At 29.3% G+C, this 20,018-nt stretch overlaps 1 protein-coding gene across 11 annotated transcripts in view; it reads right to left on the bottom strand.

Annotated features, from left to right (window-relative positions):
- Positions 1-20,018, bottom strand: part of LOC107074194 (C2 and C2B_Munc13-like domain-containing protein staccato) — a 28,319-nt gene that overhangs the window by 7,679 nt on the left and 622 nt on the right. The window contains exons 1-11 of one of the 11 annotated variants that reach the window (XM_089177074.1): positions 13,934-14,061; positions 12,959-13,377; positions 10,378-10,559; positions 5,935-6,185; positions 2,049-2,134; positions 1,766-1,960; positions 1,198-1,569; positions 881-1,106; positions 658-806; positions 464-499; positions 82-172 (exon numbers count right to left, since the gene is read on the bottom strand). In XM_089177074.1, coding sequence (XP_089033200.1) covers positions 82-172; positions 464-499; positions 658-806; positions 881-1,106; positions 1,198-1,569; positions 1,766-1,960; positions 2,049-2,134; positions 5,935-6,185; positions 10,378-10,559; positions 12,959-13,019 — 1,649 coding nt within the window. In that variant the 5' untranslated portion in view covers positions 13,020-13,377; positions 13,934-14,061. Of the gene's footprint in view, positions 1-81; positions 173-463; positions 500-657; positions 807-880; positions 1,107-1,197; positions 1,570-1,764; positions 1,961-2,048; positions 2,135-5,934; positions 6,186-10,377; positions 10,560-12,368; positions 12,481-12,958; positions 14,062-15,537; positions 15,581-20,018 lie in introns of those variants that run through there. The other 10 variants (XM_089177073.1, XM_089177075.1, XM_089177071.1 and 7 more) reach the window with 10 other exon arrangements.

Below are 20,018 nucleotides of genomic sequence, written 5' to 3'. Positions count from 1 at the left end.
TTGATATCATCTTTCATGAAACAGACCTCTAACTTTTATTCTAACAAAATTTACTTCTATATATATGCAACTATACCTTTTTTTCGATTATTGAACAACATACAGTAAGGATTACATTGTGAATTATCACAGTTGAGATTCTCTGCTGAATGGATGTAAACCACTAAGACACCTAAAAATTATTTAATATTTATTCTATAATCAATTAATTCATAGTACAATGAAAATTATTCAAATCTTTTGTTTCTTTTCTCATCTATCTTCTTTTTATGTTTTTTTTTCTCTATTTTTTTTTTTTTTTTTTGATTGAATTATTTTTAGTGAGTGATACATTGTTGCGCGGTGCGTCAATAGAAAAAATAAAATAATAATAATAATAATAATAATAATAATAATAATAATGAGACCATGCTCAAAAGCTACACTTATTACGACCGATGTTAACATCGCATTATTTTTTTACCTGATTTCTGTGTTCGAGAGAAATACTTTCGTGGCACTGAAAATATCATCAAATGGTGTAATACGTCTAATTGATCACAATCTACGATATTTTTAAACACGCTTTTGTTTTACATCAATTTTTCTGTATATCGATCAATTTCAACGCTAAATCAATAAATAGTATTTTAAATAAATAATAATTATATAATTTACCTGCATTGTGTAACATGTCATCGGTTAATTCAGGTCGTGGCAAATTCGGATCCAAATTAGGAATGGGTGTATATTCTAATCGAGCATTGATATTTGGAATGTTTGAACTGCTGCGTGATGGTTTCTTTTGTTGTAGTACAGTTTCAACGCTATCATGTTGAAAAAAAATCTTATTAATTATTATTTAACATTTTGTTTGTATTTAATAATGAAATTTACTTACACCTGAGAATTTTCCCAATTGTAGACACCCAATGCCAATTCAAATTGCGCTAACGTGATTGTACTAACGAGCCTTTTAGTTTTCAATTTGATGGTAATCCTTTCGTTTTCCAATGATCCAACGAGAAAAGAAACATCTTCGGTCCAAGTTGGACTCAGATGTGACGTTACACGTCGTTGATCACCTATCGTAACAACCAACCACCTAACTTCATCCCCAATGATAGCTGTAAAATCATGAAAACAACGTTAAACGTTTGAATTTGATTAAAAGAAAAAGAAAAGAAAACACGAAGAAATTTTTAACAGTGTACATACGTGCTGAACAATTTTGACTCAATACAACAGTTAGTACACCTTGTGGTATCGAATTAGACAATGAATCCAATCCAGGGCCAGGTCTTTCTTGTGCTCTTAAATTTAATTCCAAATGACCCGGATCAACTAACCAACTGGCCAAAGCATCGGTAACAACAGCATGAATCCAGGTCTTAATTAAAGGCATCTCCATCATCTGCACGGCTCGTAGGATTCTCACGCTGAACCAAACATCCGGTTTCTCCAAGAAGCTCACGCTAAGGCTGGTCGCGTGTGGAAACGGTGCCAAAGAATTCAGGGTCAGAGTAGCGAGAATTGTACCGGATAGGGACAACTTTTCCACGGCCATATCGACGTCCATCCCGACACTGCAGTTAATAACGCAAATCATGGATAACAAGAAAAGAAAAAAAAGAAAAACATAAATAAATAAATACAAAAAAAAAATAAATGTCCATTTTATTATCGTATCGTAAATTTACTGAACGAAAATTTACACCAATCGCGTGGTAGACCTAACGTTCGGGATATTAATTATATCGGAATTTACGTATATCGTAAATTTACCCCTTCCCGAAGAGACGAGACGCTATGAGCATGCGAAATTGCTCGCAGTCCAATCGTACATCGGCCTCGATTGATAGTTTTCTCTCTCCTGAATGACCATCCAACGTTTCATCCTCGCAACTATAATCCAATGTCCTCACACGTGTTACGTACGGTGTTTGCTCCCCAAGAGTAAGTTCACGTAACTCTAATGGTCCTTAAAGACAATATTCAAATGAGTCTTTATAAAAATTATTATTTTCTCTTTAAAAATTAAATAATTTCATTGACACAATTTAATTTACCTAATATTCCAGGTTTGGCTTCATTCAATAATGGTTCCAACCGTTCTTTCGCTAAAGAAAATATGCTAGCTGCGCTAAATCTCCACCTGTAAAAATTAGAACAACGTGATTACACGAACACATCATTTTTATGCTCAATTAACTAACGTTTAAAATGCCGCGTGAACATTTCAATTATGAGAGTAACAATGTCGATAAGTATTCACGCTTAAAAACACACACACACAAACACTTGTTCATAATTATTTTACAGTGCCCTAGCTCGTTTAATTTACGAAAGATAACCGTTTCATGGTTATTTTTCCTTTTTTTTTTTTTTAAGTGTTTCAACAAAATATATTTTGATGAGAATCTAACATGATAACTTTCACAATAATGTACTTATTATTTATAATTTATCTCAACGACGTTCTATTATTAAATCTTCTAGAACGATGGGGAAACTTCGTTTATTTCGAGTTGGTGGAACGTATGGAAATGAAAAAAGAAAAGAAAAATACGATGGGAAATATGAGTTGCTTTGATAAAACCCGCGTGAACATTTTTCTAAAGGATTATTTTCCAAAGAGCGTATAAACACATGGAAGAAACTTAACTTAACTGTATCAAAACCTCGACGTAAGATACGATGTACAGATATGCGTGATCACGGCTACTTTCCTTTCGCCATGCTATGATAATGAATTCGTGTCATTAGTGTAGCATTCTTGTTAACAGTCTAAACAAACTGCATCTTGCTACTATCGTGTTACCACAATAGTGTGTAACTAAGCACATATAAAGCTCTTCCAAAATGAATTTAAGACTATAAAGGTTAAAATAAAAATATTAAAATATATCTAAAGGATATATTTAAATAAAAATTGTCAACTTGTCAATTCAGGAAAAAATTCATTAGTCCTACAAAAATGTTTAGTTACAATAATTGATTGTAATAGGTTTTTTCTTTTTTTTTTTTTTTTTGAAAAAACTGGTTGTATCATAAAGTTGAATACTTGACTGCAGGGCCAACTAGAAAAGTGCATTCTGTATGATGGCACGTGAGTGAACCTTAGAAACTTGTATACGTCGTAGTTGAACGTGACTCGGGCAGGAACGTAGTTGCATTAGTATATTCTTTCAATTTACTATCTATCTACTTTCTCTCGTATGTGTATGTTTCTCTCAAGATGTCGGAGAGAAACGAGAGAGGGACGGGTGTCCAGGAATGTACGAACAGGCCTATCAACTATCCAAATAAGTAGTACTCTTTCCAGTCCCATTCCCTCGTGGTCTGCTCTAACTCCTTCGACACTCTAAGAAATGAGAAAATCTTTCTTCCTATCACAACTAGTACTAATATATAAGTAACTAATTAAATATAAATGTAAGTACATTATTTAAATATATTATATTTTAACAAAATGATTTATATAATCTTTGAGAATTAAAACCTTAACTCGAAAAATCAATCAAAATCTAATATCATTGATGATATTAATCATCCTGACTACATTTTTAATTGTCTCGTTATAAGTTAATCGTTAATTATTAAATAGTATACTTCGTCGAGCATGACTGGGAAGTATACATTTTCTAACGATTTCTAATTTTTTTTTAATTATTTATTTTTAATTGATATCATTTAACGCCATGCAAAAGAAATTAAATATATGTCGTATATTATTTAGGATTAAATATACAAAATAATTTATAGGATAGTATAAAAACATTTATGTTATTTATTTATAGATGTAAGATAACGAAATGATATATGAGGATGGATGGAAAAAGTTGTAATCCTCTGAGAAAAGAACTCTTATTTTTTTTTTTTTTTAATAGGAATATAAGTTTGACCGAAAAAATAAACAAAATTGTCTTTTGATAAATTCACTTTAAAATTAATCTATTTTTTAATTATATATATATAAAAATAATTTAATTAAATTAGAAATTTATTTTTGGCAACTTTTAATATAGAAAAATAATTAATTGCATATAATTAAAATAAAATATACCTAATATAATATTTTCGCATAAATCAAACGATCATTCTGTTCGTGTATTTTATTCTCGAATGATTTTGTTTTGGAACACGTTGTTAGGTACGATTTTCGATTGAATAAATTCAGTTCACGAGTAAAAACTATTTTCAGCACGTTACTTTGAACGTGTTGTCTTTATCGTGTTCTGTAAAAAAAAAATTACATGTTCTCCGAACAACGGCTCTTAACCGACTGATTGCGAAATCGCTAAGACCACTCATGCTCTTTCTGTTCGCAGCACAGTATTATTCGCACATGTGTATTTATTACATGTAAAATTCTGACGTTCATAGAATAACTTCGAAAATTTTCGAGAAAAAATTATTAAACGAATTATACATATACGAATAAAATGAATATAGAAATTATTACAGTATAATTATTCTCATATGTTAAATTATTTTCATATTATTTAACAATATATTTGTAATTAATTAAAGGATGATATTAAAATATTAATTGATCCTATTAAAATTTCAAATTCTAATTTATATGAAATATAATTATAATATTAACATTAATTTTAATTAAAAATATTAATTAGAAAAAACAAAATAGAAAGAAAAAATTCGATACAATTTTACAATACAAAAAAAAAAGTAATATATTAAATACAAATCCATAAAAAAAGAAAAATTCCATCAAAATTGTTAACTAATGTCATATACTTTTTTTGCATATCACTTCGAATCGATTAGATCAATAATCATTCAGCTATCCCATCGATATCATATTTCTCATTCGTTCTCATAAGTTAGAACGTCGGGGTAACAGTTTCATTTGGTTTTGTCAACTACTCTGCAGCTCTCTCGTGGTCACAGATTCTATCCTCGTGTTGATGTGTGGGAGAAACGTGAAAGGCAATGGGTGTACGCACAAGGAATGTGGAATGTTTACAAATGCCTATACAGTACTCATTCTCGAACGAGGTTCGTTCACCTATTCTCCGACCACTACATGTACTCATTATATAGTAGTAATAGTAATAGTAGTAGTAGTAGTAAAAGTAATAGTAATAGTAATAGTAATAGTAATAGTAATAGTAGTAGTAGTAGTAGTAGTAGTAGTAAAAGTAGTAGTAGTAGTATGCGAGAACACACGAGAAGATATAGCTGTATTATATACTTGATGTTCACGATCGTGCGCAATTATCGCGATATGCAATTATTTTAACCGCGTGGGGTAAGCTCCTATTACGATTTATGGTCGTAGAAAAGCATAATCCTAATCAGAGACTTTACGAACATAACTGAATTTCCTATACACAGCTGAAATACTTTACGTAATGTTCTTATCTACATTCCCTATCTACAGTTGTTGTTTTTCTTTTTTCTAACAATTTAGATCAACGATAAAAATAAGGATGTTTTCTAAAAAAAAATGTATAATATTGATTTTATTATTATTTATTTCTAAGAATTATTTCTATATTCTATTATGTTCTTATTTTCTAGTAACTTCGTTAGATCAACGATAAGAATAGAATGTTAAAAAATTTACAACAACGATTAGAAGTAAAAAATGAAGAATTGATTTCCTTGTTTTTTTTTTTTTATTATTTAATTAGATATTAGTATATTCATTTAAATATTTGAATTGATCATCAAGGATATTCAACTATGACACAAATCACGTGGGACTCCACCCTGTAATACGCATACTCAAGGTATATATTAAATCGATTATGCAGCGTAACTCTCTGTTCCAATTACCGTTAATGGGAACATATCATTTCTACTATATTACACGTAAAATAATACCTATATTTTTTAAATCGGTTCATTGCATTCGAAATAAAAATAGTAAAAGAGAAATATTACATGTAAATATTAAAAATTTCGATTCGTTTAATAGATACTCACCACTTGTTGAGTAATAAACTAAGCCACTCTGCTGTTTCATCTTTGTACAAAGCTCGTCTTCTTCTTAATCTGGCCAATTCGTTATGAAGAGCTGTCTGAAGTAGTCGCGAGATTCTTGCCTTAACAATTGTACCAACTAATGCCAGAACTAGAACTAACCAGGCTAAGGATAAACCAACTGCTCCGATTATCCAGGCGATCGTAAGGGCCAATCCAAGGTACAGGGCACCGCGTATTGCTTCTGCATCCCTCTAAAATATAAAATTAAAAAAGTCATTCATTAAATTGACGTATCTGAGAAACGAACAAGTTTATTAAATGTATCTTCCTTTTTTTAAAATTTGATTTATTTTAAATTAAGAAAACATATTGAACACATTTGTAGCATGACCTAACAAATAATTTTATTTCCAGTGTGACAGGCGTTTGTTCTATCAATGGGTCTTATCACACGTAACAACCGACACTACTATATTATTTTATATATTTTTTAACACTGTGACCTCTACAATGTAAAACGTGTAAAACTCGTATCAAAGTTAACGTGTTAGATGAAATTAAAATAAGATATAAAAAAAAGAATCAAGTATATAAGACATTTCGTGTGACGATTAATCGATCGTAAAAACGCCTATCCAAAATTAAATAAATTCAGTGATAAGATTTAACAAATCGTCAGTTAGAAATGAAAAATACATAGTACCGATAATGGCCATCAACGTGCCTATACGTAAAGAGTTATTTTCTCTTTCTCTTTCGCAGGATATAGGACACGTTTTTGCTCATGTCTCACGCAACGTTGCGTGTTTTCTTGCTGAAGGGTTCTATGACGTCATTGAAGGAATGTCATTAACCTTAGATACTGTATGGTCAGATCGTGTTAGCCTGTCTATCTATCGAAGATCAGAACGAATTAACAATCTTCATCGTGACTTCAAGCAAAAAAAAAAAAAAGAAAAGAAAAAATACAAAAATAACACAAAAATAATCAAAAAAAAAAAGACAAAAACTTGTACTCCCTCGTAGTACTTCGTGGTGGAATCTTTAAAAAAAAAAAAAAAAAACAATTATGATAATGGAATTAATCAAGGAGAACGATATTTTTCGTGTTATAAAATTAAAATCATAAATTCCTCCTTTCCTTTAACTCGAATAAGAATATATACATATATATATATATATGTATATATCCGTGAGTTAAATCGCATAAACGGGATGGCATTAAATTGAATGTTGGTTGGTTAAGAGGAAGGGAAAGATTATGAGGCACAAAAATGAGGACGCGTAACTCGCGTGAGGGCAGAAAGAGGATGGAACCGAGAAGTATAAATCCGAATGACAGGCGCAATGACGAATGTCGCGCTGAAATTTCGTGAAAGTTGCAATTATGCGTGCGTCGTGAATAATGGAGAAGAGGAGGAGGAGGAAAAGGTAAAGGAAAAAAAGGAAAAAAGAAAAAGATAGAGAAAGTGCACTCGACACAACACTCGAACTTGTCTTCTCGACTGGAGATCGGTTTTCTCTCAAATGCTACTCGACCAAGGTGAGATCTCTCGATCATAACGCCTTACCTTGCTCTTTACAATTTACGGATCTGTGCCCTTGACGATATCGAGACGTGTGTTAAATATATATCGCGTTACGTCTCTCTCTCTCTCTCTCTGGAATTCCATTTCAAAAAGTACACAAAAAAATGAAAGAAAAAGAAAATATTAAATAGATTTATTTTAATGTCCCTGCGCAGTGATGATTTCGAGGATCAAATTTTCATTCAATGAAAAATAACATCAAAATTAATTAATACCGGTAATAGGTATGTAATATAAACAATGTATATATATATATATTTTTAAGTAATTATAAGTATTAGTAGAGAGAGAACAATACTGTGTTCGATATACCTAAATTAATTATTAATTAATCGAAAGAAATGTGTATTGTTGTTTAAAAGCACGGAATATGTGTTTGATGCACCGTCTTCCTCGAAATTCATCTTCAGACTGGCACGTTGTCTGAAGATAACAATTTTTCTATTCAATGTTGTTTATATGACTTTCTGAATATTGTAAATGTGTGCAACGGTAATAATATTAGTAATAAAGAGAATTTAAGATTATAACGAATGTCATTCGTAAAACAAATTTTATATTGCAGAAATCCTGATTCATCTTTTTCCTACGATCCAATAACTCGTATTTTCAAGGTTTTTATTTTTTGCTTATTTTTTTCTTACGACCTTGATATCATTTAAGATAAAATATTTATCCTTGAAAAATAAAATAAAATAATTTATGTTTCCTTCTGGGAACAGAAAATTTGTTTAACAAATGTTAACGCATATAAATGAGAAAAATGAATATGTCTGACGAGTTTCTTATTTTTTATTCGAGATATTTAGGTTGTTATTTTTTTTCTTTTCAAAAATAAATTTTAGTAGAAACGATCATCGTTGATAACTCGTCCCGCGTTTCTTCGACTTTTACGCAATAGTAATTTAAGTTGTCCTGACAAGTACGCAACGTGTCATTAATTAGAAAGTCGAGCAATGTTTAAAGGGAACCTATGGGATCGTTAAAATAAACTACGTCTTCTTCGTGTGATACTTTACTTTAATAACCCTAATAACACGCTCTCTGCATGTTACTCTCTCTCTCTCTCTCTCTCTCTCTCTCCCTTTTTATTTCTCTCTAACGTGCGACACGAATTATATGAACGATCAAAAAAAAATCCAGTGAACGAAGTGATTTGATTTTTTTTTTTATCGTCGAGAAAAATTCATAAAAAATTATATCAAACAAAGAAATACCGTGTATCAAGGTACCAGAATTCCACGAAACTTTAATTGTTCTCCAACTATCTTCATCAAAATTCGCACTAAATTAGTTTTTTCTTTTTTTTGTTTTCTAACTGCGAATGTACGTGTTTTTGCCTTTTTTTCTTTTTTCTTTTTTTGTTAACCTAATAAACAATCTCTCTATTGTTGATTATTTTTATCACAAATATTCACAAAGCACACCTACGTTCGCCAATAGTCTTACTTGTACTGGCAAATCTATTTTTGAATGAACCTTAAGCTCTTCTTACGCGGTAGGAACGTCTTGTTTGTGAATCTTTCCGCAATAAATTTCAATAATATTTTCGTAAGAGATCGTTGTTTTTAATACATATTTGTTAAATAATGAAAATTAATCAACAACACAAAACTTGTCTAACAATTTATTCTAATCTTTTTACTTTTATTATTATTATTATAATACGTAATCAATAATAACAAAAAATAAAGTTTAGTATGGAAGAGAAATTGTTTGCCAAGGAAAATGAAAAATGATGTTAGGTAGTAAAAGGAAAAAGGTAAAATACTATCGTCATAGAGGTGGAAAAGTGATTCTTACTAACTCAGCGGATAAGGAAGAAGGTAAGTAAGAAGCTAGTGATAAAAATCAGGTTTAAAGTCTCACGGGTGTCGTACCGGAAAGCATTGTCTCCGGTACTTCCCACACCTGTGGAAGAATCATTTTCTCTCTTTTGACGTTCTTTAAATGCAACTTTCCGACATCCAATCTACTTCGATCTGCATTCATTAATTTTAAGGCCGATGAACGTGCATCTAACGTTTACATATTTTCATTTATGTATTCCACCAATCTATACAACTTTCAATGATCATTTGCATGAACGAAAAAAAAAAAAACTATCCAACATATATAATAGAAAGAAAAAAGAAAGATAAGATAAAAAAAAGTTGGCAAGTTTTACGAACGTTAGAGTAACCAGATAAAATCGACACTGAACGTTTTTTTTTACGGTCGAAAAAATTTAATAGAAGGGAGCCAGAGTAAGAAAATACATTTTATTAATAAATAATCCAATATAACGTATATCGCATTGTTAATCCATTACGGTTCTAATATCGTAACACGATACGTTACTGTACTAAATTCTTAACGACCGTTTCCTTATTACTTGAAATTCCATAAATATCTTAACACATATCTTTAATATCTATACTTTTTTTTTATTCGATAACGATAAATTTCATGTATTTAATATTTTTATAAAATTGTTTGAAAAGTTTTTTATGCCATTTCTTATTAATGTTCTATATTTAGATAATATTTTTTATTTCGTTGTTTTATCAAATTATATTTGATTTATAAAAAAAATGTAATCAAGAAGAGTGGATCGTATATCATACTCACATCGGTAAAATAATAATGAATAAAAATGATTACTCGTGTAAAAGATATTAAGAAAAAGTATCATAAAAAAAAAAAACTTCTCCGATGACCTAATTTATATAATCAAAATAAAATAATTTTATTTGATCGTTAATTATAAATTGTCCTCGTTATTAACGATATCCACATAAGGGGGGTACAATTTTTTGTACAATTATATTTACAAATGAAAATCTTATACAATAATATTTGATTTTTTATTTACCTGAGTTTTTTGTGCGATGGCCAATGCAAATTCATCGTCAGGTGCAGGATCGTTGAGTGTCATATTGGCAGATCCTCCTGCAGTACCACATGCAGATACACCGTTCAGGGATTTGTTCGAAGCTATTCCGGAAGCTGACGAAGTTTTGACAGGACTTCCGCCTCCAACGACTTCGCGCTTCCCTGAAAACAATAATGGATGGATGATGTTAATCGTGTTCAATCAATTATGTTACGAACGTCATGGAATATACAACAAAGTTTCTTTGATTTAAAATAACTTATGATTTACATAATTCTATAATCAGAATAAAATAGCACAAAAATGTCTATAAACATTATTTATAAGTGCATTTATATATTTTACGTATAATATTTTATTTTTTGTAATTTATCGATTAAATGACGTATGCTACGTTTATTAAAATTTGTAGAACAATATAAAACGAATTTAATGATTAAATTAAATAAAAAGCTTATTTCTATTTTGAAAATTAAATAATAACTAATGAACAATTAATTTATTTACTGTAACATAAAATCAAGTTTGATTAATCAAATTTTATGAAATGTCATCATACGCCCTTCTTGTCACTTATAAAATTATATTTTAATTTTAATGATTGCATTTTTAATTAAAACACTTAAATGTGATTAATAAAAGTAATATTTCCGCGGGAAAAATCAAGGAAAAGTAATTTGCTTAGAAAAGTGAATGTTAAATCGATGAAAGCGTTTAGTTAGAAAGATGTGAGAATTCAAGGACGAGTGTAGGGTGTTTGAACAATTAACGATGCAACCACGATCATAATGAATTCACCCTAGTTCCTTGGAATGTCACGAATGGCCTATACGTTTGTTAAGACAACCAACAACTAAATTCCCATGAAAACCATGTACTGTGATTTCTCGAATAAAATCATTTCTAACTAGCGCGGTAACTTTTGATCTTAACTTTTTAACGTAACAATTAAACGAAAACTAAACGTCAACATTTCAATCGATAATCAATGATAGTAATAATCACAATGATAAGAGAAGAAAAAGATTTAGCACTGTTTCCTGATAGACAACGATACTTCAAATGAAATGTCAGAAGATATCCATCGTAATGTGCTAACAAAAGAGGAACAAAGAAAGATAATCGAGGACGTGGCCTTGACATTAAAAAGACACCTTAGATTGAATTTATATCCTAACCCTTTCGCCTTTCATGATTTCTAATGATATTACACTCACAATCTCATTTTTAATTAAAGAATTACTACAACATCAACAACAACAACAACAACAACAACGACAAAAATAAATATAATAAAATAGAAAAAAAAATATGATCAAGATTTTTCAGTCATACTTTAACATCATATACCGTTACGTTGTAGCATTTTATTTGATTATGTATACATTTATGATGAATGTATGTACATAAATGCATACCCATATGCCTCATAACGATTCGAGCGTTATTAGGCGATTTAAAAATCATTGCTTAGTATATTACGGTACTTTTCTCTCTTCGTTTCTTTACCACGTGCATCTATATATATATAGTTCATGATTAACAATAAAATTCTTATTTATACAAAACATACTTCAGACGAAAATAATAACGTTTGCCAAGAATCGTAAGAATATTAAATATACAATATACATATTATTCGAAGTATCCAACTTGGCCCTAACATCGCGTGATGATAATATTTTTTTCAAGCAGACCTATACTCATAGTAAATAGCACTATACTATATTTTATATATCCTGCACATACACGTACATATATTTATATATCTGTGTATATATCGATCAAATGAGATACTAGATCGAGAATCGTCCAAGTTCGTTTCTCCTACACTAACAAGTTACTATACAAATTTACTATTATTATGTTTAAGCATCAATACTAATGTAAAAAGATAAAAATAAGGTCATTTATCTATTTTTCTTTTTCTTTATCTCTAAATTAAATCATACAGATGGAAGATATATTACCTGTTAAATGTTTAGAATTGAATGCCGATTTCCGTAAAAATTGATTTATATTAAATATTAACAAATTGAATAATTTTTTGACAGATTTTAACAGCATCTTCCGATATTTCTATTGTTAAACCCCTCAATGTAAAGTAAATTGTTAGAACGGACTTTCTTACTGTGATATTTCTTGCAAACTACTATAAGAAACATGGAAAAACATTGTGTTAGGTCGTGGTTAAAAATAATAGTTGAGTTTTAAAATAAAAAGCAATTCGAAGAAAACTATTCATTCCTCGATAAAAATAGTCATAGAAAATATTATAAAGCATAATACTACGTAAGTTTTTCTTGATAAATAAATCCTACCTTGGCTACTATAATAAAAAGAGACATTGATTTTTTTTATTCATATAAATATCTAGTTTACTCTGAATTTACGTAACGATTTCAAACTGTGGACCGGTAGTATTTTTATACGCACATATGCATACATATACATAATTTACGTATGGTATACACGGAAGAATGATAATTACGGTAAAATCACTTTTATTCTTTGAAAAATTGTGTTCAGTGAACGGTGCACGTCGTTCGCTGCGTTCTACCTTTTTTCAGGGATGCTCCTCGCTTGAGATGCCTCGCCATGAAGGTTGAAAGTAGTTGCATTATATTTTCTTTTTTTCCTTTTCTTTTTACAGCTAAACTTTTCCCCGTTTCACCTGGTCACTCTCTCCGTATTTCTCGCCATAATTGTTATGAGGTTTATCGATCGGTAAACTTAAGAAACAGGTTACACCTTGAATATCGATCCTTCATTGTCGACACCTTTTTCTTTTTTTTTTCTTTTTTTTCCTTTTTTCTTCTCCTTATTTTCTTATTATTTTCCTTATACGAAAAAGATGTATAAGTATACGCGTGCGTGCATATGTAGAACAGCGGCTTTGTATGCGTCAATTTGAATAGAAAGCGTTCGATTATATTTATATGGTAAAGAAAGTTGAACGACGTTTTATCGTGAAGGATTCTATAATTTTGTAATCGTTTAGAAAGAGATCAATCGATCGATATTAGCTGTTAACTTTATTAAATCGATCATCCTCGAATATTATTTATAGTTATTGTTCTATGCTTGTAAAAATGCCATTGTCCTCGAGACTTTTGTTTTGTTATATTGAAAAAAATATATATATATATATATCGGTATCAATTAGTAACGATTATTCGAACAATTAATGACTAGATGATCAAATTTTAAATGATACGTGTTAATTTTTACTTATATTTGTACTTGTATTCAAAAACATTATTTGCATATTTCCATATGTTATCAATGAATTATTTTATAAGTCGTATAAAACCATATTTATATATATATATATATATATATATATATATATATATATATATATATATATATACAAAATTAATGATGAGTTAAACAATTTTCGTGTTAATTATTTTATAAAAATAAATCAATATATATAATAATCCTTTCTTGTTATTTGTAGAATTGACAAAAAAAAAATATGTGGTTAGAGACTATCGTAAATTCGAGATAATATAAAAAAAATTAGACGAACATTTCGATGCACGAGTTTATTAATTAATGATTTTTTGGAGAACACGTGGTACCGATAAATTTGGCGGGAAATATTGGAAGTTCGCGTTAGGGATGAATAACACGTTCCTTCACGAAGGAGCCAGGATCAACTAACATTAGCTTTTTCTTTCCGTAAGAAGGAAGGATCTGTTACGCGCTTGCGCAACCCTTCCTTTCCTGGAACATCAACCACTTCGATCTTTTGTATATGTATATTGCAAAATAAAACTTGTCGCGTCAAAAACATAAAATTTCAAATCCTTTATTTTAAAAAATAAAAAAAGAAATATATACATATATATATATATATATATATATATATATATATATATATATATATATATATATGAGTAAATTAATCAATACCATAAATTGATATTTTTAATAATTATTTTTTAAATATTAATATTACATATAAATATTGTAATATCCATTTCTTTATTTCCTTCTTTAAAGTAATAATTTTGCATTTCGCATTTTTTTAAATTAAATCGAATGAAATTTATTTTTGATATGCAAGGAATAAAACTCCGATAAAAATTATTTCAAATGAAATACAATATGAGTAAACAACATATACAGTATATGGTATATAAATATAATAATCAATAAATATACATATATATACGATTTTTATCTAATAAAATAAAATGTTCATTTTTATATAAGATTCATTATATGATGAAATTTAATGAAACTTAGGATAAAAAATCGAGATGACAGATTGTTAAAATTATCCACGACCTTCGTAAATCTGCAAGAAAATTTCTTTCAAAGTCATGCGCTTGTTTCACATACCATCGGCGATCGGTTTCATTCATCTCATTATCCTATTCGATCGTATTCGCGGTCGACCTTTCGTAATTTAACAAGTTCCATGGTTATCGAAGCGTGGCTAACGCTCGGCTACGATCGTAGCTGCGAACAGCAAGGTGTTACAACTACGGTGCCATTACTAGCCACGATTACACACTTTAAAATTCCAATGCGCTATACACGTTGTGTGCGCTATTATAGTATACCAAAAAGGAAGAGAAAAAAGAAAATACTCATAGAGTTACGATGTCGGATACCTTTACCCTTGGCCAACCAATAAACCACCAAGCCACGCTTATTTTTCACTTTGATTTTCTTAACTATTACTATATCTTCTAAACTTCCCCAATATACGCTATTATTACATTCCTTATAAGTCATTTTGTAACATTTTTTTTCATTTATAATAACACGAAATTATATTTCTAATAATGCACGAGATTTCATGTTCGATTAATATTTAATTGTAATAATTTTGTTATTTATTAAATTAACATGAATTATTTAATGTTTAACCATGAAAGGATCAACATTTATTTCTAATACTTAAAAAATATTCCATGATCGATCAATATTTAGTTTTAAAATAATTTTTTGTTGCAAAGTAGATAATTAAAAGGTATACAATTGATAGAAAACTGTATAAAATACGCTAAATAAATCTATACATAATATATTGATTAAAAGAAAGTTATAAGTAAAAGAAAAAATAATTCTAGCATTCCTTGATGTTCTTTACCTTGAATAAAATGTAAAAAAAAATATTACCTATATCTTCATCGTGTCGTGCCAACATCATCCCATATGTACAATATGTACGATGCCCGTTCATGCGATTAATCGCAACGGTAAATAATTTGATAAACGACCTGCCGAGAGAGGATGAAAATATGCAGATTTCACACTTGATATTTCTCTTAGACCGTTATCATCGTAACTAACGATTAAACGTATAATACATTTTAGAAGAGTTTGAAATAGATATACATAAATATAATATATAAACAAACAAAAAAAAGAAAAGATAAAGATATTTTAATATTAAATATAAAAATTGAGAGGATATATATATATATATTGTTTATAAACAATTTCTAAACTTTTTTTACTCAGTACAGTGTATCCTATATACCATATAAATGTTAAATAGTCCTTTTTGAATACCCTGTACATAACTCATGTATAAAAACTATTGTAATATAAGTATAGTGCATTATAGTATTAAAATAAATGTTAATTAATCGATAAAAACGTCTAATGTTGTCTAAAAGCTCGAAATATATGATCTATATACCATTCCCTTCGAGATTCACCTTCAGACTGGTACGTTGCCCTTTATGAAAATTCTTTTATTCAGTGTTGTTTATATGACTTTCCGAACGTTGCGCATGTGTGCAACGATAATAATATTCCTAATAAAGAAAATTTAAGATTATAATGTTCTAATTTTAGTATTTTTTACATTCTAATGTGATTATTTTATCGCTCCTGCGCAGTAATGATTTCAAAAGATAAAATATTCCTATAAAATAAGTAGAGTGTATTAGTGTATTAAAATAATTGTTAATTAATCGAAAGAAATGTATATTCTTGTTTAAAAGAACGGAATATGTGTTCGGAGCACCGTTTTCCTAGAAATTCATCTTCAGACTGTGTGCCAGTCTGAAGATGAAAATTCTTTTATTCAATGTTGTTTATATGATTTTCCGAAAGAAGAAATTCTATTTATTACGAATATTACTCCCGTTATACACATGTGAGACATAATATAAACAATATTTAACAAAAGAACTTTAACAGAGGACAATGACCCAGTTTAACGGTGCACTTTAAAGAATACGGTACATAGATCATATATTTCGAGCTTTTAGACTACAATAAACAGTTGCATCGATTAATTAACAATTATTTTAGTGCACTAATACACTCTACTTATATTAGAATAGTTAATATTCACGAGTTATATACAAGGTGTTCAAAAAAACCATTCAACATTTATATGGTGTATAAGATATACTGTACTGAGTAAAAAAGTTTTAGTAAACATATTATATATATATGTATATGTTGAGTACTCACAACTTATCATAGTTATTAACAAACTTGCTTGACACTTCGATCGACTATTAATTATACTAATGGCTTAGAAATAGATGGTAACAATCCTATCGGGACTTTAATATATTATAAATGAAATCTGAAGTATGTGTATCTATGTTCTCTTGAATAACAAGTAGCAACAGCAGTAGAACAGACTTGTGTTCATTGTTAAATCGATATTAAGTACAGGAGTGCGGAAATTCTGACGATAATTTATCAAGACCCGGCTTGTATGCCACACATGCACGCGCTTTAGACGCCATGTACCGTTCGATATACCGCATCCTATCGTACGATGAACCGTTTTTCAATTATTATTACTTAACTATAATTATATAACAACAACAACAACAACAACAAAAATCTAATCAAAAAAATATGTCATACGTTGTAAATATTTATTTTTTAATTCTTCTGACAACGAGAACTTAAATGAAAAAAATTGAAAATATTAATGTTATTATATTAATGGTTATATGATATCACGTTTTTTTATAAATAATAAAATTACTATACGATACACATAAGATGATTTGATTATTTTCACTATAAGAAATAAAACATGACACAAATGATTTTATAGTAAAAATTAATGAGAAACAAAAGATACAAAAACGTTTCAAATGTTTTTTCACGAAACGATATAAAATGAGATATAATTTAAAAAAAAAAAAAATATTTTCCTAGAATGACATGAAATAGAGATGATAGTTTTATAATAAAATTATTCAAGAAAGAGATATATTATTTCGTATATTTCGTATAACAAATACAATGAAAAGGATAATTCAAAAATGTTCCTAACAAAAGGAAGAAAAATAAAAGTTGACAGTTAATTAATACAATTATCCAACGTGAGAAAGATTTTTCGAGATTTCGGTGAAATACAAAATGAAATGAATAAATAAATAAATAATGAAATAAATAAAAAGAGACATATTCGTGAGATGAGCGATGTGGTAATGGACTGGAGCCGTTCGTTCGGTCGGTCACATTGCTTACGAGCTACTACCAGTTTGTCGTTGTCGACCTCTCCCTTTCTCTCTTTCTCTCTCTTTTTCTCTCTTTTTCTACCTTACTCACTAACTCTTTTATTTCTTTCACCAAGCCAACATCTGTCTTACGCGGCATGCCCTACTACGTTCATACTTGCAGCACAAACTGCCACGAACGTTCTCCAGTACGCATAACGACCCGTAGAAGAAGAACGAAGACCAAGACGAAGACGAAGAAAAATAAAATGAAAAAGAAAACTAAGAGAAAAGAAGTGAAGTAAGAGGAAGAAAAGAAGAAGCAGGAGGAGGAAGAGGGAAGGAAGAAGATCGACTTTATGGTGCAAGGTGCACGCTCTTCCCGCCTCGGGAATTTCAGAGAAATTCTTCGAGGAAAAAGTCCCAACCTCTCAGCGTTGCACCGCGAGTTACTTGTGATCGTTCAAGAACAACTGGAAGAAAGCTGAAATTCTGAAATAGAAAGAAAGAGAGAGAAAAGAGAGAGAGAACTTCAACATCAAAACTAACTCGAATTGTTTGACCTAACTAACATGAACACATTTTCTATACCACTTTCACGTATGTAGGTAAACAAATTCGTTAGATGTTTAAATACTCAAATGAAAGTCGCATTTGTACTTATCTAATATAATATTTTATTTTTCTCACAAAGACATGTATTGTAATGTGTGACGTGTTTTAAACACGATTGAAAATCACAAATATATTCATCTTCTTTTATGGTATTTCAATAAAATTCGATTTTATTTCAATATTATCGCAAATAAGAGAAAAATTAAATCTAAATAAAATCTTTAAAAATATCTTAAGATCATTAAATACTTATACATATGAGACAAATGATTAACGTAGATATTTTAATTAAAAAAAAAAAAATATGATTGTTAACGAACAAAAACCTATAGAAAATCGATATAAACATAATGAATATGTAAATATCGCAAAAGAATTTCAGAAGAATGTATCTGAATACTCTCGTATGTTAGGAATATCAGTGAAAGGATATTTGTTAGAAATAAATGATATAAATATGCAAGCGATGTCGTTAAATTCCTTGAACTCCTCCCTCGCACGTGCCTAGGAGTTTGACTAAAACGTTAAAAGTATTTAAATATACTAACGTACTACCATGAGAAAAGATATTCCCATGTATTCTCGTGAATAATACTGTATTTGTCTCTTGTTCTATCTCTCTCTCTCTCTTTTTCTCTGGTGTTTTCCCAAATGCAAGACTAGGGGGATATGTATATGGTAAGAAAAAGAAAGTAAAATGTGGAGTGAAGAGAAAAAGATAGTTTAGAGTCCGGAACGTTAGTAAACCTTTCGAGAACCTGTTTCCGCTTTTGTCGAAAGAATCGACAGCCTTCGGACAGCTTCCTATTCTATTCTCATTTACATATTTACACTGTGAGTTCGTTTTGAAAAAGGGGAGTCGATGAAACTCCTCTTTTTCTTCTTCTTCTTCTGTTTATTTTATTTTTTATTTTTTTATTTTGATTTTTATTCGTACAATGACAAATTAATGGGATTTAAACTTAAATCATTTCAATTTAAAATCTAATTACTTCGAAGTAATATTAGATCATCGTGTAAATCATGAAAAATAAAAAACTTAAAGAGAGAAAGAGAAAAATTATATTGATCGTCAGTATTGACGAGTTCCGTGAGTATTTATTATTAAACCGCACACGTGTGTACATGCGTAACGTAGACCTATTTTTCAGGCATACATCGTAACGTTTCATCGATATCGCATTTCTCATCGTTTTACAATGATAGAATAGATATTTGAAGAGAAACATTGAAAACAAAAAATAAACTCAAAAAAATACTAAAACTTAATAAAAATATTCTTCGTTATTCTAAAAAAAAAAAACTACTTTATCGTCTCATTTAATCATAGGATTTCTGAAATGTACGTTTGATATTGATCGATTGAAATTATTTGAATTCTTCACGAATTTACACGGATCTTTCAATAAATTAAAACAAACCAAAAAAAAATAGGAAAATTAAAATTTATTAAAAAATACAAGAACAAAATAATAAAAATCTTATAGAAGTTTACCGTGAGAAGATGCGATATGGTTGATCGTAAAACTACGGAATTCCTCTCGAGATCCGACTTTCTAACAC

This window comes from Polistes dominula, unplaced genomic scaffold (genome assembly GCF_049000335.1).
Source record: "Polistes dominula isolate Pdom_NZ unplaced genomic scaffold, Pdom_raw_medaka contig_20, whole genome shotgun sequence".
Lineage (NCBI taxonomy): Eukaryota > Metazoa > Arthropoda > Insecta > Hymenoptera > Vespidae > Polistes > Polistes dominula.
Note: the sequence above shows the minus strand (reverse complement) of the source record. Positions and strands in the feature narration are given on the sequence as shown.